Source organism: Cetorhinus maximus, chromosome 13, assembly GCF_964194155.1.
Source record: "Cetorhinus maximus chromosome 13, sCetMax3.hap1.1, whole genome shotgun sequence".
NCBI classification, from domain to species: Eukaryota; Metazoa; Chordata; class Chondrichthyes; order Lamniformes; family Cetorhinidae; genus Cetorhinus; species Cetorhinus maximus.
The window spans coordinates 26,525,215-26,551,098 of NC_135891.1; the positions used below are offsets into that span (position 1 = coordinate 26,525,215).

The 25,884-nt window shown below is 40.4% G+C and overlaps 1 protein-coding gene across 1 annotated transcript in view; it reads left to right on the forward strand.

Annotated features, from left to right (window-relative positions):
- Positions 1 to 25,884, forward strand: part of LOC144689126 (nucleolar protein 4-like) — an 88,144-nt gene that overhangs the window by 26,360 nt on the left and 35,900 nt on the right. The window contains exon 2 of the mRNA XM_078556265.1: positions 14,008 to 14,163. Within this exon, the coding sequence (XP_078412391.1) occupies positions 14,008 to 14,163 (156 nt within the window). The remainder of the gene's footprint in view (positions 1 to 14,007; positions 14,164 to 25,884) is intronic.

Here is a 25,884-nt window from a genome sequence, read left to right on the forward strand (position 1 = left end):
ATTTTCTTTTTGGCTCTCTGACTCTTATCACCTGATGCCATTAACATTGTTCTAACATGCTGATGAAAAATATTAGCTTTTGATGAGGAGATAGAATAACGTCCTGACTGGGTAAACTGCTGATCCACTGACTTTCCAAAAAATAATTGTCATATCATGCTCCACTCATGCCTTTTTCATAGAAGGTTTGCTAACAGCATATTTATCTCGCTGCATTAATACTTATAAAATGGTTTATTCCAGCTATTTTACATGGAATTACAACTCTCTTTGGTGAACTCAATGTGTTGCCATGACCAAACCTAAAGTAAGTTGCACTTTTATTTTCTTTAACCATGCATCAATCTTCACTACGTAGTGAATCAAGATAACGTTTCAATCAATCTGTTCTTCGTACTGTCGAAGTGCAAGCGCAATCAGCACTACACAGTTAAACGAGTCTGTGACTAACACATTCATCACAGGATTAAAACTCCTGATGACAAGTACAATTTTTTTGGATTCATCATTATTTTTCATCCGCTTCCTCAGAATTCTCTCTGTCATGTGTCATTTGAGAGCCCTGCTTCTCCCTTTTGGGTAGTTTACCACATAATGGAACCTCAAGTCACACCTGAAGCACCCATTTAACAGTTCCTTGGGTATTCCTTGGATTAATTTATCTGTTATTGCTGTTCCAATTCTATCTTCTGCCGTCATGGCCAGATCTGCTAAATGTGTTTTCATCCTCAGCTCTTTGTGTCACCATAGAATGCCCCATTTGTTCCATGAAGACAGTGATTGTTTCCCCCAGGGTGTTTTAAAGGCAGGAGACATCTGATCTTACAGGGTCTCCATCTCCCAGAACTGAACACCAGTTAGAACCAGTTCCCTATCCATATGAAGCACCTTGGCACAATCCAGCGTTTTAAATGCTAGTGCTGATGCAGGGATCCCCAAAGTGAATTTTGTCAATCTTTTATACAATCTTTTAAAGTCCTTGATATATTCTTCCATGGAATGACCAGGTGTTTACCAAAATCTATGAAAATCTGACCATGCCTCATAACGGACTTAACAGACGAGCATTCTTGCAAATTTCATCCAAGAACGCTGATAGAAGGTGCAAACCTTCATCACTATTCAGTGATGATGGGCATCCTGCTCAAAAATACTTGACTTCAGATCAGAAGTGACAATGCCAAGGCCATACCTTGTTTCCTCTTTGGTGGGGACATAGTCTAGGTCCACCTATCCACTTCATTCTTCCACTGATCACATGGTTCAGACTCTGAGAACATCATATCCAATAATTTACACTGCTTTCTGCTATTTTCCACAATGGCTACTGGGATAGTAGCTTTCTACCGGATATTTTTCATCTTTAGGCAATCATGGTATAGTCCAGAAAGCCAGTTGGTGAAGGATAGAATTGGAGCACAAATTCCCCAGCTAGCATTGTGGGATCTGAACTCACTTTTCCAGATTATTAGCCCAGGCCTTTGGATTACAAATCCAATGACACAACCATCATGTTACCATGCCCATAGTACTTTTGCAAGTTACTTTTTGAATCTGCTTCCATTGCATTTTCAGGCATTCCACTCCAGATCATTACAACTTGTCACATTTGTCTCTTCCCGGATTCCTTTGCAATTATCGTAAATCTATGTCCTCCAGTTGCCCACCTTCTGCCAGTGGAAATAGTTCCTCCCTTGGCACAATATAACACCCCTCATAATTTTACAACTTTCTTTCATTCGTTCATGGGATGTTGGCATCTCTGGCTAGGCAAATACTTAGTGCCCATCCACTAATTGCCCTTGAGAAGATGATGGCGAGCTGCCTTCTTGAGCCGTTGCAGTCCATGTGGTGTAGATACACCCACAGTGCTGTTAGGGCGGGAGTTCGAGGATTTTGACCCAGCGACAGTGAAGGAATAGTGATATATTTCCAAGTCAGGATGGTGAGTGGCTTGGAGGAGAACTTCCAGGCGGTAGTGTTCCCAATTGTCTGCTCCCATTGTCTTTCTAGATGGTAGTGGTCGTGGGTTTGGAAGTTGCTGTCTATGGAGGCTTTGTGAGTTCCTGCAGTGCATCTTGTAGATGGTACACACTGCTGCCACTGTGCGATGGTGGTGGAGGGAGTGAGTGTTTGTGGATGAGCTGCCAATCAAGCAGGCTGCTTTGTCCTGGATGGTGTCAACTTCTTGAGTGTTGTTGGAGCTGCACTCATCCAGGCGAGTGGGGAGTATTCCATCACACTCCTGACTTGTGCCTTGTAGATAGTGGACAGGCTTTGGGGAGTCAGGAGGTGAGTTACTTGTCACAAGATTCCTATCCTCCGACCTGCTCTTGTAGACACAGTATTTATATGGCTCGTCTTGTTCAGTTTCTGGTCAATGGTAACCATCAGGATGTTGATAGTGGGGGATACAGCGATGGTAATGCCATTGAATGTCAAGGGGCGGTAGTTAGAGTATCTCTAGTTGGAGAGAATCATAGCCTGCCATTTGTGTGGCATGAATGTTACTTGGCACTTGTCAGCCCAAGCCTGGATATTGCCCAGGTTTTGCTGTATTTGGACATGGACTGCTTCAGTACCTGAAGATTTGTGATTGGTGTTGAACATTGTGCAATCTTCAGCGAACATCCCCAATTCTGACCTTATGATGGAAGGAAAGTCATTGATGAAGCATCTGAAGATGGTTGGGCTTAGGACACTACCCTGAGGAACTCCTGCAGTGATGTCCTAGGACTGAGATGACTGACCTCCAACAGCCACAATCATCTTCCTTTGTGCGAGGTATGACTAGTGGGGAGTTTCCCCCGATTCTTGTTGACTCTAGTTTTGCTAGGGCTCCTTGAAGCCATACTCGGTCAAATGCTGCCTTGATGTCAGGGACAGTCACTCTCATCTTACCTCGGGAGTTCAACTCTATTGTGCAGTTTGAACTAAGGCTGTAATGAGTCAGGAACTGAGTAGCCCTGTCGGAACCAAACTAAGCCGTCAGTGAGCAGGCTATTTCTAAGCAAGTGCCACTTGATAATACTGTTGATGACCCCTTCCATTATTTTACTGACGATGGAAAGTAGACTGATGGGGTGGTAATTGACCCGGTTGGATTTATCCTGCTTTTTCTGGACAGGACATACCTGGGTAATTTTCCACATTGCCGGATAGATGCCAGTGTTGTAGCTGCACTGGAACAGCTTGCCTAGGGGCATGGCAAGTTCTGGAGCACAAGTCTTCAGTACTATTGCTGGAATATTGTCAGGGCCCATAGCCTTTGCAATATCTAATGCCTTCAGCCGTTCCTTGATATCATGCGGAGTGAATCGAATTGGCTGAAGACTGGAATCTGTGATGCTAGGGACCTCCAGAGGAGGTCAAGATGGATCACCCACTTGGCACTTCTGGCTGTAGATTGTAGCAAATGCTTCAGCTTTATCTTTTTCACTGATGTGTTGGGCTCCCCCATCATTGAGGATGGGGATATTTGTGGAGCCTGCTGAGTGAGTTGTTTAATTGTCCACCACCATTCACGACTTGATGTGACAGGACTGCAGAGCTTAGATCTGATCTGTTGGTTATGGAATTGTTTAGCTCTGTCTATCACTTGCTGCTTATGCTGTTTGGCATGCAAGTAGTCCTGTGTTGTATCTTCACCAGGTTGACACCTCATTTTTAGGGATGCCTGCTGCTGCTCCTGTCATGCCCTCCTGCATTCTTCACTGAACCAGGGCTGATCTCCTGGTTTGATGGTAATATGGTAGAGTGGGGGATATGCCGGACCATGAGGCTACAGATTGTGGTCGAGTACAATTCTGCTGCTGCTGATGGCCCACAGTGCCTCATGGATGCCCAGTCTTGAGCTGCTAGATCTGTTCGAGATCTATCTCATTTAGCACGGTGTGGTGTCACACAACACAATGGAAGGCATCCTCAATGTGAAGACGGGACTTTGTCTCCACAAGGAGTGCACGGTGGTCACTCCTACTGATTCTGTCATGGATAGATGCATCTTCAGCAGGCAGGTTGGTGAGGATGAGGTCAAGTATGTTTTACCCTCTTGTTGGTTCCCTCACCACCTGCCGCAGGCCCGGTCTAGCGGCTATGCCATAGAGTTATACAGCACAGAACCAGGCCCTTCAGCCCACGGTGGCTGTGCCAGCCATCAAGCATCTATCCATCTATTCTAATCCCATATGTCCTTTAGGACTCAGCCAGCTCAGCCTATACTGGTGCTGCCGAGCCGCCCCTGTTGATGGACATTGAAGTCCCCCACCCAGAGTACATCCTGCATCCTTGCCACCCTCAGTGCTTCCTCCAAGTGGTGTTCATCATGTAGGAACACTGATTCATCAGCTATGGGGATGTGGTACGTGGTAATCAGCAGGAGGTTTCCTTGCCTATGTTTGATCTGATGCCATGAGATTTCATGGGGTCTGAAGTTGATGTTGAGGGCTCCCAGGGCAATTCCCTCCCAACTGTATACCAGTGTGCCACACTTCTGTTAGGTCTGTCCTGCTGGTGGGACAGGACATACCCAGGGATGGTGATGGTGGTGTTTGGGACATTGCCTGTAAGGTATGATTCTGAGTATGATTATGTCAGGCTGTTGTTTGATTAGTCTGTGAGACAGCTCTCTCAAGTTTGGCACAAGCCCCTAGATGTTAGTATGGAGGACTTTGCAGGGTCGACAGGGATGAATTTGCCATTGTCATTTCTGGTGCCTAGGTCTGTGGCGGGTAGTTCATCCAGTTCTATTCCTTTTAGACTTTTTAGTGGTTTGATATAACTGAGTGGCTTGGTAAACCATTTCAGAGGGCATTTAAGAGTCAACCACTTTGTTGTGGATTTGGATTAATGCGCATATAGTGGTAATGTCACTGGACTAGTAATCCAGAGGCCCAGACTAATGCCCTGGGTACACAGGTTCAAATCTCATCACAGCATCTGGTGGAATTTAAATTCAATATGTTAATTGAAAGCTAGTCTCAGTAATAGTGCCATAACATGAAACTATCATCGATTGTTGTAAAAACCCATCTAGTTCAATAATTCCCTTTAGGTGAGAAAATCTGCCATCCTTAACTGGTCTGGCCTCCATGTTACTCCAGACTGAAGCAATGTGGTTGACTCTTAATGGCTCACTGAAATAGCCCAGCAAGCCACTGAGTTCAAGGGAAATTAGGGATGGGTAACAAATGCTGGCCTTGCCAATGACGCTCACATCCCATGAAAAGAACTGTTAAAAACTTGCAAGTATTGATGGAGTGCTACACTGTGTGTCAGATGAGCTGTTAAACTAAAGCCCCATCTACTGTCTCAGTAAAAGATCTCATGACATTATTTTGAAGAAGAGCAGGGGAGTTACCCCCAAAGTCCTGCCAATATTTACCCCTCAATCAATATCATTAAAACTGATTATCTGGTCATTATTTAATTGCTGTTTATGGAAGCTTGCTGTGCGCACGTTGGCTGAGACATTTCCTAAATTACAACAGTGAATATACTTCAAAAGCACTTAGCTGACTGTAAAGCACTTTGGGATGTCTTGAGGTCATGAAAGGCGCTGTAGAAATGCAAGTCATTGTTTAATAATTTTGAAGCAAAATGTCTGGATATATATAAAAATATCCCTGCTAATTCGAGATGATTACATTGATTAAAATTTGGCTCCTGTTGGTTACCACTTCTTTCTCAACAAATTCTTCCATCTGGCTTAACTTTCTGTTACTTCCTCCTGACCATTCCCAAACTCCTTGGCCAGAATTTTTCCGTTGGCGAGTTGGGGGCGGGGCCCACTCGCCAATGTGAAAATGACACGGGATGACATTGGGGGGGGGACCCCTGACGCCATCCCGCCCCATTTAAATATTCAGGAAGGTGGGCGGACAGCGAAATCAGCTGTTCGCCCACCGACCTGTCAATGGCCAATTGAGGCCAATTAAAGGCCCTGCCCCTCCAACCTTAAGGCTGACGAGCAGGCCAGGAGCCCTAGCGGGCTTCTGAAAAAACATGAAACCTCATCCACTGGCGGGATGAGGGTTCATGTCTGCTTTTAAAAACTTTAATAAACTTTATGTGATATTTATTAACATGTCCCATCTCGTGTGACATTGTCACATGAGGGAGACATGTTAATAATTATTTTATTTTTTTAGGTTTATAAAACTTTCAGCGCTCTCCCTGAGACAGCACTTAGTCTCAGGGAGCTGTGCACGCGAAAGACCGCATTTTGACAGTTGGGGGATCCATCCCCCCCTGCACAGGAAGCGCATAGCGCTTCCCGTCGGGTGGCCTGCTGGGAGGGCCTTAATTGGCCCACCCACTCAAAATGGCGGTGGGGCCCGTTTCGGCAGCGGCTATCGGCTGCCCGCCCACCGCCGAGCCGGTGGGGCCCGCCTGCCGATCAAGGGCAAAATTCTGCCCCTTGTGTTTTTTCCCTCTTCCCCTACCAGTTTTCCAAACTTTTACATTAAAATTCTTGCTCTCCTTATTTCTGTAACATTCCCTAGGCCCACAAGTCTTCCCCCAAACTATCTTGTCGTCTTTTGCACCTTTCCCCTCCACTGGTGGTAGTTATGCTTTCAGTCATGTTGGCCCTACTCTCTAAAATTCTTTCTGCAAACTATTCTGCCTCACCACCTCCAGTCTTTCCTTCAAATTATGTCTTCAACTACGACTTTGGCCACTTCTCCTAATCTCTCCTTTGATATTTTTGTGATATATCTAAGAACTTTTCTATGTAAACAGTCACTGTATAAATATATAAGCATAGGTAACAGGTGAAAGATAGTGCCTTCACTCATGCAGTATGCCCATCATACTATACTGAGGTGTCAGCCTAAATTATGAGCTGAAGTTAAGTAGTGGTGCTTATCATCCTACCACTGCTTTAAAGTCATTGAAGGAGCAACATTCCATTTTTATTTTACTTTTTGTGGGTTTTCTTTTGTGGCATGTGAGCATTGCTGGCAATGCCAGCAGTTGTTACTCATCCCTAATTGCCCTTGATAAGGTGACGGTCTTCTTGCCTTTGTCATGAAGATGTGCTGTATGCCAAATAGTGATTTTTCATCCATTGGCTGGAAATATGAATTGAACTTTTAAAAACAGACTTTTTAAAAGCACAGAGGCTAAAGTGATTTGAACTCAGCCCAAGATGGCTAACCCCAATTTTAATTATTATATGTCCCATATTTCAATTCATTGGTGTGGAGTTAGTCTATCTGCGAAACCAATCAAAGACAATTACTTAATGTCTCATTAGCACGGCATCTATGGCAATCATCTGAGATATTCAACTGTTGAAGACGGGCCATTAAGACTAATTGCTTGGACAATGGGACCCTGGCTAAAAGCAAAATGCTGTGGATGCTGGAAATCTGAAATAGAAACAGAAAATGCCGGAAAAACTCAGCAGGTCTGGCAGCATCTGTGGAGAGAGAAACAGAGTAAATGTTTCAAGACCGTGTGACTCTTCTTCAGAGCAGACCCTGGCCCAGTTAGCTTCCAGGCATAAGCTAACCTTTCGAATACAGGGATAATGTCATTTTTTTGAATTCCCCTGGTAGTTGGAGAAGGAAGGTCACATGACAAGCTAACGCTTCATGTGTTTTAAGCACATGTTTTTTCAGTAGAGCTGAGGACAAACAGCTTAGGGAGAAGTTCCTCCTGCCTCCTTTTTTCTCCAACCCACCTGGTAAAAGTCTTGTTTGCTGACTGCAACCATCCATGGACACCCTGTTTCAGACAGAGATTTCTAAAAAGAATCCAACCCAACACTACCTTCTCACGAAGAACAATCCATCATCTGTATCTTTAAATCGAAAGCATCAAGACCATTGAATTCAGCCTGAAGTCAGTCAAGTCTCCAAACAAAAGACTGTATACTCTTTCACTTTTTATTATGGACTCTACTTTAGCCAACCTATTCTTCCCCACTCCGTAATCAGTATTTGTGTGTATGTGAACTTTAAATATGTGTGTGTGTGTGTGTGTATGTGCAAAAGTCTGTGTGTATTCTTAGATTGGTCTAAGTATAATAAAGCTGACCTTTTCCTTTGTTAAATTCAGTAAGACCTGTCCTGCTGTTTCTTTTATGATCACAGCATGTAAACAGATAAGTTCTCACTAAATTGGCAAATATATCCTTTTTAAACAAAAAAAACCTGTTGCGATCAAATGAGCAGAGGGCAAAGAGGAGAGCCATTTGACCCCTCCTCACCTGCTCAGAATACCTTTTTAAATTGTTGCAATTCATCTGTCATAGGTACGTTTACAGTACTGTAAGGAAGATAGTTCCAGGATTTTGACCCAGCAACAGTAAGTCAGGATAGTGTGTGGCTTGGAGGGGAATTTGTAGGTGGCGGTGTTCCCATACATCTGCTGCCCTTGTCATTCTAGGTGGTAAAGTTTGCGGGTTTGGAAAGTGATGGAAGAAGGCTGGTGAGTTGTAGTGCATCTTGTATATGGTATGCAGTGCTGCTGCCACTGTAATTCGGTGCAGGAAGGAGTGAATGTGGTGCCAATCTACTTTGTCTTGGATTGTGTTGAACTTCTTGAGTGTTGTTGGAGCTACAATTATCTAGACAAGTGGAGAGTGTTCCATCACAGTCCCTGCTTGAACCTTATTGATTGTGGAAGGGCTTTGGGGAGTCAGGAAGTGAGTTACTCGCCACAGAATTCCCAGTCTCTGACCTGCTCTTGTAGCCTTGCTATTTATATGGCTGGTCCAGTTCAGTTTCTAGTCAATGGTAACCCCCAGGATGTTGATGGTGGGAAATTCAGCAATGGTAATGCTTTTGAATGTCATGGATATATGGTTAGATTCTCTCTCGTTGAAGATGGTCATTGCCTGACACTTGCGTGGCACCAATGCTACTTTTCACTTGTCAGCCCAAGCCTGAATGTTGTCCAGGTCTTGCTGGATATGGGCACATACTGCTTTAATACTTGAGGAGTCACAAATGGCATTGAGCATTCATCAGCAAACATTCCCATTTCTGACCTTACGATAGAGGTAAGATCATTAATGAAGCAGCTAAACATGGTTGGGCCTAGGGCACTACCCTGAGGAACTCTGCAGTGATATCCTGGGGCTGAGATGATTGGCCTCCAACAGCCACAAGCATCTTCTTTAGTGTTTGGTATGATGCCGACCTTTGGAGAGTTTTGCCCCTGATTCCCACCGACTTCAATTTTGCTAGGGATCCTTGATGCCACACTTGGTCAAATGCTGCCTTGTTGTCACTTCATCATTAAATTGTATTCTGAGATTTTTACTAGCTTTAATAATTGAATTCAATATTTCTGTTCATTATTCTTTGAAAGGTGCAACTATTTGAGTGTATATATGTTCCTTAGTTTTGGCCTTGACCCTCTCTATCTCTGTCTCTCTCTGGCCCTACAGCCCACAGACATCTCTGCACTGCTTCACAACTGCTCTCTTATGCATCTCTGTTTTCCATCGCTCCACCAATGCGGGTCATGTCTTCAGTTGCCTAGACTCTAATCTATGGAATTCTGTCATTAAGCCTCTCCACCACTCTCTGCTTCTTTAAAACCTATTTCTGTGACCAAACATTTGGTTACTTGTACTAATAAAAAACTTTATGTGGCTTGGTGTGAAATGCTGTATGATAATGATCCTGTGAAGTGACTATATAAATGTAAGCCCTTGTTTGTAATGTTCTAAGAGATCTCTGTAAACATATGCGTTTTGTGACTAGTTCCTGGAAGTGTATCTTTCTGTAAACCTCTCCTTTTTACTGTCCTTAACTCACCTAGTGTTAGCAATTAAATTGTTTACATTTTCTATAATGAAAACTGAGGTGATTATCAGGTTTTGTCTGCTTTCAAAATGAAAGTCATTTTTTTCTTAAAAGGAACTTAAATTTAGATGAGGAAAAGCATTCTGTGTTTCTGTCCGTCAGGTTCAAATATTAGTTATTGAGAAGAAATGACATTTGAAAAGCATTTTGAGTCATCTGGTTGGTTCATCTTATGGCAAAATGGTTACATGTGGTTTTCCAATTATAGAATGCTGACTTGCTTAGTTAAGGTTTTCAATTATAAGTGCTAATGTATAAATGCTACCATTATAAGCATTTGTGGATGGGAAGTTTGCACCACAATATTTTAATAAAAGAACAGGATGTTATGCAAAAGTCGTTTAAGAACAAAGTTATTATGTCAATTAATATTAGTAAGGATACTGACATCATCACTGGGGGACTGTTCTGCAATTTGGGAGGTGACCAAAGCTGAGCAGTACTGTGATTGGATCTTGTGGTCTAGCCGGAACCTGGGAAGGCAGATTCTGGGATCACTTGGAGTACAGCCCAAATGTACTTGTAACACTTGAGAACATGGTTATAGGAAAACTTGGCCAATCTCTGGGATTGGTGTTAGGTCACTGGGAAGGGGTCCTGGGATTTGGAGGCACAGGGAAGGGAGGTCAGTGTTTGGGAGCATTGGTGAAGGTTCTGGGATTGGCAAGGCAATGGAAATACAACCTAGGGGTTTGTGATTTATTGAGGAGCAGGAGTTCCAGGATTTGGAAGTGGGTGTCTGAGATTCAGCATGATTTAGGAGGGGACACTGGACCATTGTGAAGCAAACAGTCTAGCAAGATTGAAGAGCTTCTAGAATCAGGGAATACTGGGTGACAAGTCTAACAGCTTGTGAGAGAGATGATCCATCATGATGGGACCTAAACTGCTATTGGCCTTTATGAAGCATTAAATTCAAACTCACCATAATGTTCCTGCTCAACAGCCTCCTTCCTAACCCATTGTCAATCCCTATTGCACTTTCCCACCATTTTCTCCATCATCAATTAGTGTTTATGTTCTTGCTGTAAAGCATTTAAACAGAACTTTCCTGCTTATTAAAATTACTGGACTGAAAATCATAAGCTGGGGTGCAATTTTTTCTGACATGCACTCCTTCTATAAACACTGCTGGCAGACACTGCTGTCCATTGGATATAATAGAGAACAGCTTTTGTTAATAAATGTACATAAATGCCTAACTTGTCTGAGTATAGCTTTGATAATCTGATCTTCAGTTTCTTTCAAAGACTTCTGGGAAAAGTAAATAAACCGTCAAATACTCATAGGAGGGGGCACACCTGTCAACTCTTTTTGGTGCCGAGATATCATGCTCGGAAATCCTGCAAAATGTGCTGACGTAGATGTGGCTGAAAGCTCTCTGCATCTGCTGTCAGGTAATATCTGAGTGAGGCCGATACTTTTGAAACAGGTTGATGCTCTAAACTAAAAATGTTAATGACGATATTAAAAGACACAAAGGACAGTTAAATGGGTAAATGTTATTGTTTTATGTATTTTTTTCATTTTGTTTAAAACTTAACTTTGGGCATTAGAAATTTCAGTTTCTTTGAAAAAAAACACAAGCCAAATGTTTTAATCATCTTTTAGTGATTCAACAGATTGTGACAGTGAAAGTTGACACACAATTCTCTCATTTTAAAATATTGACAAAGCTATTAATTGTGACATGTTGACATGCTAGGTTTAATAGTTTGATACCAGATCATAACAACGTTTGTCATAAAGACCCTTGGATCTGTTCTTTAACTTAGCTTACTCCATCCTCCTGGACCCCCATTCTTAAGCCTCTTGCATTCTTTCTTTTCATTGAGAACCACACCTGTGGTCTGAGGTTCTCCATTTCCCTTAAAGCAGTAATGACAAAGGGCTTATAACATAAATATTAACATGTCCTTGATTTTTACAGATGTTGTTATTTGCAGCACTTTTTGTTCACATTTGAAATTCTTCTTTTTATCTGATATTTTATGACTGGTTTCAATATTGGTTTTATTTGTGACTATGAATTCAGTGTTGCCTGATCAAATTAATATTCACTCATAAGGCATTAGGTGATCCATAGAAATCTTTTGGCACAATAGCTACCTGTCCAGAAAGTCAAATTTGTTTGGAAGATCATTCATAATCTGATACTCATGTGAGGTGGAGCTTTACTTCTTGCTTAAAATGTGGAACTTCATTATTAGAAAAATGGTTAGGCTAAATTGAGTTATCTCAGAATACTGACAGATTTGTCAAAATTACTAAATGGGTCAAATGTGTACCTGGATTTTCCATCATCTGTTAAAGTAACAAGGTTTTCCAGTTCCTTATTTTATCATTTCTTCATAAACCATGCCTTGCAATTCTGTCTTCGTTATATAGTGTGTCTTGAGCTGCTAATGTTTCTCAGAACCAATAAGTATAAAGATTTTTAAAAGATTGAATATATTTAGGCCATTCATGTTCTCAACATTTCACAGCCACAGAATTAGTAGCACTGTTATGTAAACAAACTGATTTGCACACGCCAGGGCCCCATCAACAGCAATGAGATGCATGACCAATTAATCTGTTCTGGTCGTTTCGGTAGAGGGGCAAATATTGACCAGGAACAGTTTTTGCGCTTTGTTGAAAATATGCCTTGGGATCTGAACTGGTAGAGCAGGCTATGGTTTAATCTAATCCAAAAGGTAACACCACCGTAAATGCAGCATTCTATCGGTCCAGATAGTATGCCCCACAGATCAATATGCGTTTTGATATCCCACATGAGAACAATGACTACACTTCAAAAATACTTCATTGGTTGTAGAGCAATTTGGGTCGTGAAAGGCCATATATAAAAAAGGCTATATATAAATGCACATCTTTTTAGTACCACCAATGGTATAGCATGAAGGTATTTTTCCCAGATTCAACAGCAGCCGATTTCTAACAATCTGGGCGCTCCCGTGATACTAAAATAAAAGCAAAATTCTGCAGATGCTGGAAATCTGAAATAACAGCAGAAAATGCTGGGGCGGGGAAACTCAGCCGGTCTGGCAGCATCTGTGGAGAGAGAAACAGAGTTAATCTTTCCAGTCCGTATGACTCTTCTGGTGATGCTCTCCTGTAGCTGGCTCCAGAATGTTTAATTTTGTAGCTGGAAGCAATTACGACCATTTGCAAGATAACATTTTAAAAATCCAATGGATCACACTGACGTTTACTATGTTCCCACATTGCTGGGTTAGGCTGTTTCAGGCAGTAATTAACTGAGGTTCAACACTTAGGCACGAAGCTGCTGGGGGCGGGGTATAAATTGGAAATGATTTTAAATGAAAAATGATGGCTGATGTGATTAATGAGCCGTTTAATTCGCAATCCTGCTAATTTTCAGCTATGTCACTAAACCTTTTACATATGAAAATTGTATTTTAAATACACTCAGAGCGACTAAATAGTTGTTAACTGTTTTGACCGATAACAATATCCACGTCAGTCCATATTAGTGAAGGTTTTCAAATGATTGAAATTTAATAAAAGATACATTTATGTTTGCTTCCTGTTTGGTTTATCCTATTTAACTTGATGTATCGAATAAATATCACATGATAACTTTGAAATACTATTGACGGAATTGAGTTATAGCTAAAGGAGACAGGACGACCAAATCCCGCGCTAAAGATGTGATTAACTGTCTTATATATATATATATACATGCAACAGCTTATATTTATATAGAGCATTAACGTAATAAAGCTTCCCAAGTTGCTTTATAAAAAAAAATTGACAATTTATAAATTGTATAAAGCAAAAGCTAATGTATTAGTTCACGCTTCCATGTGAAGTCAAATCTTTGCTATTTTAGGCGGAAGATTAAGCCATTAAAGCTGTGTACAGTAAATTATGGGACATTCTTGTGCCAAATGTCTATGCAGTGAGATAGAGGGTAATCGGAGGAATTAGACGTCATGTTTTTTGCTTTCAGTTGAAATATGCTGAAGGCCCAAATGAGATTTCCAGTGGTACCAAAATCTGGAATGTGTAACGTGTGTTCGCCTGCTTTGTGATAACTGATAACATTAATAATTATCGCTGCGTCGCTAGCTTGTTGGATACACACGCCCAGCTATGATGCACAGTCTAAATTATTTCTGAAACGATTGCTGCTGGTGAATGTTGTAATGTGCTTTCACAGACTGGAGATGGAGTCACAGCTAAAGAGAGCATCTCTCTGAAACGCGTGGCTGTGGTGGAGGATTTTTTCGACATCATTTATTCTATGCATGTGGAAACAGGAACAGAGACTGGGAAGACGGCGAAACACGCTGGACAGAAGCGGACCTACAAAGCGGTGAGCTAAAACTTCTTCACGAATTCAAATGTATTCAAATAAATGTTCCCATACGATGTAGTCCTGAGCTATTTTACTTAATATATAGTTTGCTATATTGTTGCTGTATCCCTTAAATTAATCAAATATACAAAGAAGTTCCATAGTTACGAAACATTCCCGAGTAAATTTATATCAATTTTGTTTCGATCGTTAAATGAATGCTTATATTAAATATTAGAACCGCATTGTAGCCATTAACTACAAAACCAATGCAAACATTTTGACAAAAGCTTTATTCGAACTGTGCTCCTTGCCAATGACTCTTTCCCACTTAGGAGACGGGGAGGGAGGGCTACATTGCAGCTTTAACCCTAATTTATGTATTGTTGTTGTTACTTTAAAATACACCAGTCTGAGCAAGCACTTCAGATTGTAATACAAATGTAACTGAAATCCTTCATACAATACATACGCTCTACCCCATTATTGCTTCGGATTTTAGCGTTCTATGAAGGGGAATTGTTAATTTGAAGTTTAATTTCGACAGAGATTATTTTACCGGGATAAATGAAATATAACACCCTCCCAGAAAAAAAACTCCTCAAAGTTTAGCTTTCTTTTTGTTCAGGCGGTCTTATCTTCACAACTCACAAGCTGGGATAAAACGCCACAGGTATTCCAACTGTTCACCAATTACTGCCATCCGCCCCCAAAAGTTGAAGGATAGATCTGCATTAAGTTCTAACAATTTTTAAAATCCGGATCAGACGTTCCACTGAAAGCTAGTGACTTAAAGCGAAACGCCTTAGCTTCGAAACTAAATAGCCTTTCAGGAGCGGTTAGCTACGATACTCTGGCAACGCAATCAAAATGCAAACCAGTTGTTGAAATGTGAAAGTTCCTGGATGAGTCGGAAAAATCAACCACTCATCTGAACGGCTCCTTCTGTTGACAAGCGCTTGTGAGCTTCTGGATAGCTAACACACAGTCTCACTCTTTATTGTGGAAAATATCAGGCTACTCCACTGGCCGACCTCCGTAAAGTGTGAATAATCTTAGGTGAATAATCAGATGAAGTTCGTTTTCAATCTGTGACCAGCACAGCATTAAATCAGGAGTCAAAATAGGAAAGCCAGCGACTAGTTGATAGCCAGAATATAGCTTTTCAATACTGGTATAAAAATGTGGTTTTATATAATGGCATTTCATTAGCCCTTCCATCAAATCTCGTTGACTTGAGTCTCAATAATATTTACATTGAACTAAAAGCTGTTCCTTCCAGCCAATATATGTTTTTGAAGGCATCCATTAGATTTTTAAAAATTAATTCATAGGATGGGAGCATCCTTGGCAAGGGCAAAATTTGTTGCCCTTCCCTAATTGCCCTTGAGAAGGTGGTGGCGGCGAACCACCTTCTTGAACCACTACAGGCAATGTGGTATAGGAACACCCACAGTGCTGTTAGGAATTCCAGATTATTGACCCAGCAACAGTGAAGGAACAGCGATAAAGTTCCAGGTCAGGATGGTGTGTGGCTTGGAGGGAAACTTGTAGGTAGTGGTGTTCCCATTTGTCTGCTACCCTTGACCTCTAGGTTGCAGGTTTGAAAGTTGCTGTTGAAGGAGGCTTGGCAAGTTGCTGTAGTACACCTTCCAGATGGTACATACTGCTGCAAAAGTGCACTGGTGGCGGAGGGAGTGAATGGCTGGATTTTTAGAGCAAGGTTGACTGTAAAATGGCATGGGGTGGCATGCCCATTGTTTCCCTGTCCCCATGCCATCCTGCCAGTAGCAGTAAAGGTGTCAGACAGCCCTCCCACCCAGGCCCAATTGAGCCAAGGTGGTGCATGGGGTACCGATTAAGCGGGCTGCTTTGTCCTGGATGGTGTTGATCTTCTTAAGTGTTGTTGGAGCTGTACTCATCCTGGCAAGTGGAGAGTATTCCATCACACTCCTGACTTGTGCCTGGTGGACAGGCTTTGGGGAATCAAAAGGTGAGTTACTTGCCGCTGAATTCCCAGGCTCTCAAATGCTCTTGTAGCCATGGCATTTAGATGGATGGTCCTGTTAAGTTTCTGGTCAATGGTAACTGCCAGGGATGTTGATAGTGAGGGATTCAGTGATGGTCATGCATTTGAACATCAAGGGGACATGGTTAGATTCTCTCTTGTTGGAGATGACCATTGCCTGGCACATCTATGGCACAAATGTTGCTTGCCCAATCAAGCCTGAATGTTGACCAGGTTTTATTACTGTAGAGTAAAGGGTTAACATCAGGAGCACCCAATACTGATGTAACTACTGATGTAATTATGATGCAATGTCACATAACTAAGAGACTGAGATCTGGTGGGAAGTAGGAGTACAACATCATGTAGAGTACTGAGATGTATATAGATCTGCAAATAAACAAGAATTTTTTTTCTGAATAACAGTCTATGGTAGCATTCTTAGGGTAACAGGCAAACCCTAAAGAAACCTCATCTAGGCCTCAAACTCAAGATGAAACAATTGCTGCTGATTATATCCAAACTAGTAACTTAATCATTACTTGCTTAGCCACTTCCAACATTAAAGATTTTGCCACAGCATTTAAAACTGTAGAGCCTTAAACCCAAGCACATATAAACTTATTAAATTGGGAAATAAACACTGTTGATTCACTTTGTTAAAAATTGTGTATGTTTATGTAATTAATTTTATTATTGCAGCTGGCCAGTGAGCTGCATGGGGTCAGAAAGTCTGTTAGTTCTTTCTACAATGCACCTGCCAAGAGTCTGCATTGCTGAAGATGTTGGAGACTCATTGGCTTCAAGGTGGAACCTGAAGTGACTTTTGTATGCTATATGATTGCACAGAATTGCCGCTGAAATAAGCACTAACGGGCTGCTATTGTTCTTCTTCGTGCATGCCACTGCTGGATAGCATGTCCTCACCATGCCCACTATTCCTTCCGAGTGTAGAACAGTGAGCTGTTATGAGTTCTCTGGATCTCTATTTCATGGTCACCTGTAAGCATTCGCCAAGCAAGTTAAAACTGGGTATGACTGCTATCCTTTATCACTTTCCACTTTTTAAAATTTATAGACAAGTGGCTGCACAGGTATTTAGAGGCGTAACTGGAAAAATAACCTTTTTTGCATACTGATTGAATAATGTTTGTTGTCCCATAGTAGTAGGATTATGGGCTTATTACTTCTACAGGGGATATGTGAACGACAGTTTCATGTCTGCAGTTTAATATTAAACATCTTGTATAGGGACAAACTATTTTCATAGGCAAAAGAATTTTATGTTTACCTGAGGTTTGTGAACTGTTTGAAATCAAGGGTGTTATGTTGATCTGGCTGGTATGGCATCGATATGGTAATCCTGGGTAGCCTTAGGGTGATCAGATAATAAAAAGACTGAACAAGCCAAAGTCAGAAATGGAAGATATCACACTGCTGCACTGATTGGTAGCAGGATTATGTCTAAAATAAGATATTTCAGTTCAGCCTCCTCACGATGGTCATTACCTATATTCCACAATCTGTAATTTTAAACTATTTTCCTTTCCAATTCTAATTAATTAATACAATTCACGCTATCTACTTTAAATGGATGATCAGCTGAGAACTGATTTCCTCCAATTCTAACCTGCTGGTTTAGTAGGATAGTAATTTACGAGCACCTAAGTGAAATAAATAAATATTTAGGAATGATTAGGTGCTTTGCTCGTTTATATTTATCAGCAACTGTTCAATTGGTCCCTCTAACAGAGGTGTGAAAACCATTAATGAGCTTCAATAGATATTTAATTATTCTTCAAAAGCAAAATATTGCCAATGCTGGATATTTGACATGAAATCAGCAAATGTTGGAAATAGTCAGCAGGTTAGGCAATATATGTGGACAGAGAAACAGAGTTAAGGTTTCAGGTCAGTGCTATCATCAGAACTGGAAAAGCTATTTTCAACAACAACAATAACTTATGTTTATATAGTGCCTCTAAAGTATTGAAATGATCCAAGGCGCTTCACAGGAACATTATAAAACCAAGTATGACATAGAACCACATAAAGAGATACTAGGTAAGATGACTATAAGCTTCATCAAACAGGTAGTTCTAAGGGGTTTCATAAAGGAGGCAAGTGAGGTAGAGAGCTGGCGAGGTATAGGGAGAGAATTCCAGAGCTTAGAGCCTAGGCAACTGAAGGCAAGGCCAGCAATGGTGAAGCCATTATAATAGGGTAAGCAAGCGTGAAGACAGCAGCTCATCACTGAGTACATCTAGTCAGTGTGGGAATTTGGTGAGTAAACAAATTTAATTTAGTTAAGGTTTAATTTAATTCAAGAGTTAATCTCTTTCTAAAATGTGGTCTAGTTTGCATTTAGAATTTAACTATAGTTTACTGCTAAAGTTAAGTTTCCTTCAGTCAGTTAGTGACAAACAAGCTCCCTACAGGAGAGGCAGTTAATTAGTTAGCTAGTTTGTCTATCCAGCAAAGCTGACTCATCTCTATAGAATTTCAGCTAGCATAAATAGAGGTGGTCTTGCTAAGTGCATGAAATAAGCAAACACAAAGACAAGAGCTCATAACTGAGTGCAGCTAGTCACAGAGTGTGAACTTGGGAACTTGGTGGGTAAGGGAATTCAGTGCAGTGAGGGAAGAGGGAAGCAGGTAAGTGATTGGTTGGTGAGTATTTTGCTCATTTACCTTTCAAAACTAAGGTGATTTATTGGTAATTATAAGGTTTTATTAGTATTAGTAAGATTTACTAGCAGTAGTAGAGCTCATTGGGAGTAGTGGGGATTATTAATTGTAAATTAATTAAAATAATAATAAATTAATTAAAACATAATAAAGATGGCAGTGCAGATGGTGTGTTGCGACTGCAGGCTGTGGGAGTTCCTGGACACCAGTCTGATCCAGAGCAAACACATCTGCAGTAAGTGTCGGCAGCTTGAGGAGATTTGGCTCAGAGTCATTGAGCTGGAGGCCAAGCTGCAGACACTGCGATGCATCAGGGAGAGGAAAAGTTACCTGGACACTCTGTTTCAGGAGGCTGAGACATCCCTTGGGTTAGGGTCTTCTGATTTGGTCCACAGTCATGGACAGGAGGGTGTGACTGTGAGTGAGACAGGTAAGGGGATCGAGAAGGTAGAAATGGAGGAACCTCAGCCCTTGCAATTATTTAATAGGTTTAAAGCCTTTGCAACTTGTGAGGACAAAAGCAGGGGCTGCAGGGTGGATGAGCAAACTGGTACAGGAAGCCAATAAAGTGGGGGTGGGAGGGGTTGATATGAATAAAATTGATATGAGAGGTGTTGGAGGACAGTAAAGTCGGGGGTTTGACAGAGATCTCTGCAGTCAAGAGTGTGAGTCCAGATGGCTGTGTTGCCTGCCTGGTACCAGGGTTCTGGACATCTGCTTGGGGCTGGATAGAAACTTGCAGTGGGAGGCAGAGGATCCAGTTGTCGTGGTCCACATTGATACCAATGACATAGATAGGACAAGGAAAGAGGTTCTGTTTATGGATTATGAGCAGCTAGGAGCCAAATTAAAAAGCAGAACCTCAAAGGTAATAATCTCAGGTAGTAACCTGAGCCACAAGCAAATTTTATGTAGGGTAAATAAGATTAGAGAAATGAATGTGTGGCTCAAAGACTGGTGTGGGAGAAATGAGTTCGATTCATGGGGCACTGGCACCAGTACTGGGGAAATTGGAAGCTGTACCGTTGGAATGGGTTTCATCTGAACCGTGTTGGGACCTGTGTTCTGACGAGTCATATAACTAGGGCATTAGAGAGGGCTTTTAACTAAATATTGGGGGGAAGGGATCTTGTGAGAGGAGATGTAAAAAATCAAAGGGTAAAAATGAGGTACTAGAGCAGGGTCATGATTTGGGTAAAGATAATCAGAGCGGGGCAGGAGGGACAGAGCATACAAACGAGTGAAGCAGCAGATAAGGCCAGAGACTGCAAAAATGGTCAAAAGACAAGTTAAAGTCTTTGTATCTGAATGCACACAGCATTCATAACAAAATGGATGAATCATTAGCTCAGATAGAAATAAATATAACCTGATAGTCAGACAGAGACGTGGTTGCAGGGTGACCAAGGCTGGGACCTGAATATAGAAGGGTATTTGATATTTCAAAAAGATAGGAAGCTAGGAAAAGATGGAGGGGTACCTCTATTAATTAAGGATGTCATTAGTACAGTAGTGAGAGATGTCCTTAACTCGAAAGAGCAAGAGGTAGAATCAGTTTTGGTTGAGATGAGAAATAGGAAAGGTAAGAGGTCACTTGTGGGAGTATTTTATAGGCCTCCTAACAGTAGTTACACTATAGGACAAAATATACAGGAAGAAATAAATGGGGCATGTAAGAAAGGTACTGTAATAATCATGAGTGACCTCAATCTACATGTAGATAGGAAGAATCAAATTGGCAAAGGTCGCCTAGAAAATGAGCTCATAAGAGTGTATGCGGGACAGTTTGTTAGAGCAGTAAATTCTAGAGCCAACCAGGGAGCAGGCTATTCTAGAGCTGGTAATGAGTCGTGAGACAGGATTAATCAATACCCTCATGGTAAAGGAGCTTTTAGCTTTCAGCGATCATAACATGATAGAATTTCATCTTCCGTTTAAAGGGGTGGAGTGTGGGTCTAAGACTAGTGTTTTAAACCTGAATAAAGGTAATTATAAGGGTATGAAATCAGAGCTAGCTAAAGTGAACTGGGAAACTAGTTTAAAAAGTAGGACAGTAGAGGTGCAGTGCAGACTTTTAAAGATATATTTAATATCTCTGAGCAAAGATTTATCCCAGTAAGAAAGAAAGATTCTTTGAGAAGGATGCATCATGCATAGCTGAATAAAGAAGTTAAGGATTGTATCAAATTGAAAGAAGCACTGTAAAAAATCTACAAAGATTAATGGTAGATCAGAAGATTGGTCAGATTTTAACAACCAGCAAAGAATGACTACAAAGATAATAAAGAGGGAGAAAGTTGAGTGTGAGAGAAAGCTAGTAATATAAAAACAGATAAGAAGGGTTTCTACAAGAATTTAAATAGGAAAAGAGTAACCATTGCTAGTGTTGGTCCTCTAGAGAATGAGTCTGGGGAATTGATAATGAAAAACAAGGAAAGGGCAGAGGCATTGAACAAGTACTTTGTGTCTCTCTTCACTGCAGGAGATTTAGAAAACTTCCTAAAGATACTTGAAAATCAAAAGATGAACGGGAGGGAGGAACTTAAAACAATCACCATCGATAGGGAAAAGGTGCTGGGAAAACTATTAGACCTAAAGGCTGACAAGTCCCCAGGACAAGATGGCCTGCATCCTAGGGTTTTAAAAGAAGTGTCTGCAGAGATAGTAGATGCATTGGTTATAATCTTCCAAAATTCCTTGGATTCTGGAAGAGTCCCAGTGGATTGGAAAGTAGCCAATGTAACACCTTCATTCAAGAAAGGAGGGAGACATAAAGCAGGAAACTACAGGCCAGTTAACCTAACATCTGTCTTAGGGGAATTGCTAGAATCCATTATTAAGGAGGTTACAGCAAATAGAAAATCATAATGGGATCAAGCAGAGTCAGCATGGTTTTGTGAAAGGGAAATCGTGTTTAATTAATTTATTTGAGTTTTTGAGGAAGTAAGAAGAAAGGTGGATAAAGGGGAATCTGTAGTTGTGGTATACTTGGATTTCCGAAAGGCATTTGATAAGGTGCCACATCAAAGGTTACTACACAAGATAAGAGCACATGGTATAGGGGTAACATAATAACATGGTTAAAGGATTGATTAGCTAACAGGAAGTAGAGAGTAGGGATGAATGGGTCTTTTTTGGGTTGGCAAGCCATAACTAGTGGAGCACCACAAGAATCGGTGCTGGGGATGAACGGATTACCCAGTGAAGAAAGGTTGAACAGGTTGGGCCTATACCCTTTGGAGTTTAGAAGAACGAGCGGTGATCCTATTGAAACATATAAGATCCTGAGGGGACTTGACAGAGGATGTCTGCACTCATGGGAGAGACTAGAACTCGGGGACACAGTTTCAGAATAAGAGGTCTCCCTTTTAAGACTGAGACGAGAAGAATATTTTTTCTCTCAGAAGGTTGTTAGTTTGTGGAATTCTCTTCTTCCGAGAGCAGTGGAGGCTTGGTCATTAAATTTATTCAAGGCAGAATTAGACAGATTTTTGATTAACAAGGGAATAGAGAGTTATGGGGGCCAGATAGGAAAGTATAGTTGAGACCATAACTCGATCAGCTATAACCATGTTGAATGGCTGTGCAGGCTCGAAGGGCTGAATGGTCTACTCCTGCTCCTAAGACCTATGCTCCTATTAGGGAATGCACAAGAGACCAGAATGAAAAGAGCACAGATATCTTGGAGCACTGTAGGGCTAGAGGAGAATGCAGAGATAGGAAGGGATGAGGCCATTTAGGGATTTGAAAACAAGGATGAGAATTTTAAAGTCAAGATATTGCTTGACTGGGAGCGAATGCAGGTCGGTAAGTATAGGGTGATAGGTGAAAGCGATTTTCTGCAAGTTAACACATGCGCAGCAAAGTTTTGGATCAACTTAAGTTCACGGAGGGTAGAATATGGGAGATAACCAGGAGTGCATTGGAATAGTCAGAAGTTCAAAACTTTTCCAGTTCTGATGAAAAGTTACCAATCTGAATCACTTAGCTGCCTAATTCTTCTTATTTAATGCCAAAGCTGGTTTTAACCATGTTAGCAGAAGCAGAATTACCATAAATCTGGAAGGCTACCAAGAATCGGGTAACAGTAGAAACAGTGTGAAACTTTGCTCTTTCTTTTCCTCCAATCGTACTATCCCAATATTTCAGTCAGTTCTGAAACTTAAAGGTTGTACTTACATGAAATATACCTGAATCTCACAACTGACTGCAGAGTTTGGGAACAGAACAATCATTTGTTCCACTACATTGGACACAACTTCAGCTTGCATTTATATAACACTTTTTACATAGTAAAATATCTGAAGGTGCCCTTGCTGTAGCCCCGGCAGAAAAATAAGTATACCATGATGTATGTCTGTCCACATCCATGCATATGATCTAAATCCACAGTTGGAAAAGAGGTCCATGAAAATGTGTATCCTGGAACAATTTAGGAGGATCTGGTAGCAAAATAGGCACATTTTTCTTGCATCAGCTAATCTCTTGTGCACCCCAATTCTGCAGGCCCTGCACCAATATGCCGTGTTTCATCGTATTCTTCCACAACCACATCACTATATATTTGTCATGAAATGTTTACATCTGTCACAACACTTGCCTCAAGGGGAGAGAATTAGTGCTCTTCAGATTCATGTTGCTGACCACACAGTTCTCCGTGATCTGTGAAGAAAGAAGGAGGACAATATAGATTACATTTGTAACTTTCTTCATTTGTGTATGTATTACCATATTAAGCACAGACCCATGGACGTAACAGTTGTTTGCTTGGAAATTAATGGTTGCTTCGGGGAGGGTGCACTATCTGCCTTGGCCCTCACATAGTTTGCAAATTTAGCCTATCGAAATAAATGTGATTACGAAAATTGACTTGGTACTTGAGACTTTTCTGCCAGACTTCCTTAAAGTGGTAGAGTCGATGAGTTCCACAGCATTTTGCCACACATTGTGTTGCTTATGTAAGTTACTCTGCCATATCAAAAGGTGATTTATGAAGTGGGATTTTCTCAAATGTTCTACTAGTTTTGTACCACAGCTGAATTAATAGCATCTTCATAATTTGCAACAGTTAAGTAACTTGATACCTGCTTGTGAAGGGTGAAAGGAGAATTATCACATGCATTTTGTTTGTTTCAGGTTTCACAAAAATCCTGCAGGAAGATTGCTCATCGCCATTTTGATTGACAATCATGAAACATGCTGTTTTATACTTATACTATTATTAACCTTTTTTTAAAAGAGTAAAATATAGCCTTTCTTGTTGTATAATGGATGGCCTGTGAATTTAATCAGGCCTCTGAAAACATTGTAAAGAGGCAGTTTTAAGACAGCATTAAACTGCAAATGAAAAGGTTTTAATTTTACTTTTCCCTTTAAAGTTCTACTGAACATTCTGGGGCGTATTCTGGGATTAATTTGATAACCTGAATGTGAAATCTGGTTATCTCATTTCATAATTGGCAGGATAACTTCAATATTAGAAGCAGGTTTTCCAACATATCTATATGTAAATAAGTTAAAATTAGGCTTTTGTGTATTAGAATAATTGACGTTGCAACTTAATTTGTAAGAAAACAAAATTTATTATTCTATGATGTAATGCATTATTTGTTTTTTTCATTCTTTCATGGGATGTGGGTGTCATTGGCAAGGCCAGCATTTGTTGCCCTTCCTTAATTGCCCTTGAGTTTACAAGAAAAGAAACAAATGTCAGTTTTTACACACCAATTTACGATGATTCAGTTTCCTTTGTGAGGATAGGAGGAGGTACTTTCAGATTTCTTTTAGATAAACAAACAATTAAAATGTTGTCAACAAATTGCCTGTGGTACTTTTCCTTGTCTCTAAAAATGAGAATACAATTTTTCTTCAACCTCAAATTTCTGTGAATGTAATGGATTTTAATGCTTAAACCTTTTGACCAACATGAAAGTGATATTAAATTTGGCACCATTGGATCCTGTGTAGAATGTCTGCTTAGTTGAAACGATTAACACTTAATCAATATCAATTGATTAAAATAATAGTGCTATTGGCATTTATCTTTATTAATCATTTGGTTCTAAATTCAACAAATGAGATCTTGTTTTATACATCAGTAAAAAAAAAGCACAAGTTTTGAAGGTTATCAATATGTATATGGCTTGAGTACAACAGTATGTTGTCATTGGGAACAAGCAACTATAGAGGATGATTAGAATTGTGGGTGAAATGTCACTTTGCAAATGTGCCTCATTAAGATACACATTTAAATGCACTTCAGAAGAATCCCATTTCATCACAATCATAGATAGTGAAATGCATTTGCAATACTCAGCTAATGTACAAACAGTCTAACCGTTGTATCTAATTTTTCAATTAAACTGTTGTAGGCCTTTAATATTTAGGATTTTTGTCTCTACATGTATAATATTTACATAATTACAAGGATTCTAAGGACATATGTTTGATCATTGTTCATCATTTTTAATGCAGGAAATTTGTGATTGACACTAAGCCTGATTTTTGGGTAGGCCTTCAATTCTTAAATAATTCTAAATAAACTGCTTTCCAAACACTGGAATCTTAATGAATCTTTTATTCCTGAGGGCAAACAGAAGCAGAACTTTAGATGCTAACATGTTTTGATATGTATAGCTATTTTCCATTCTACATTCTCACGTTAAACATTTCATTTTACTGTATTTTATTGTGCTATTAAAGCTAAATGAGCCTGATTATGCGGAGTAGACAGTGTATAGAATATTGCTTTACACTCTGGTTTGTGCCAGATTTTTTCCCCCTACACAGAGTTAGAATAGGGAATGCTTGCCATGAAAAACAATATTTTTGGAAATCTTAATTTTTTTTGATGAACTCTGTTTTACCATGATTTATTATTATAATGACATGTTTCATCAAATAATCTAGCTCATTCAGCTGGTGTTGAGAAAGCCACAGTAATTTGGAACGATGTTATCACCACTGTGAATGCACAATATTCAGAATAATTGATTAGCATTCAGGGAAAAAAGTTGAAAAAAAGCACAGAACTATTGCAGTTC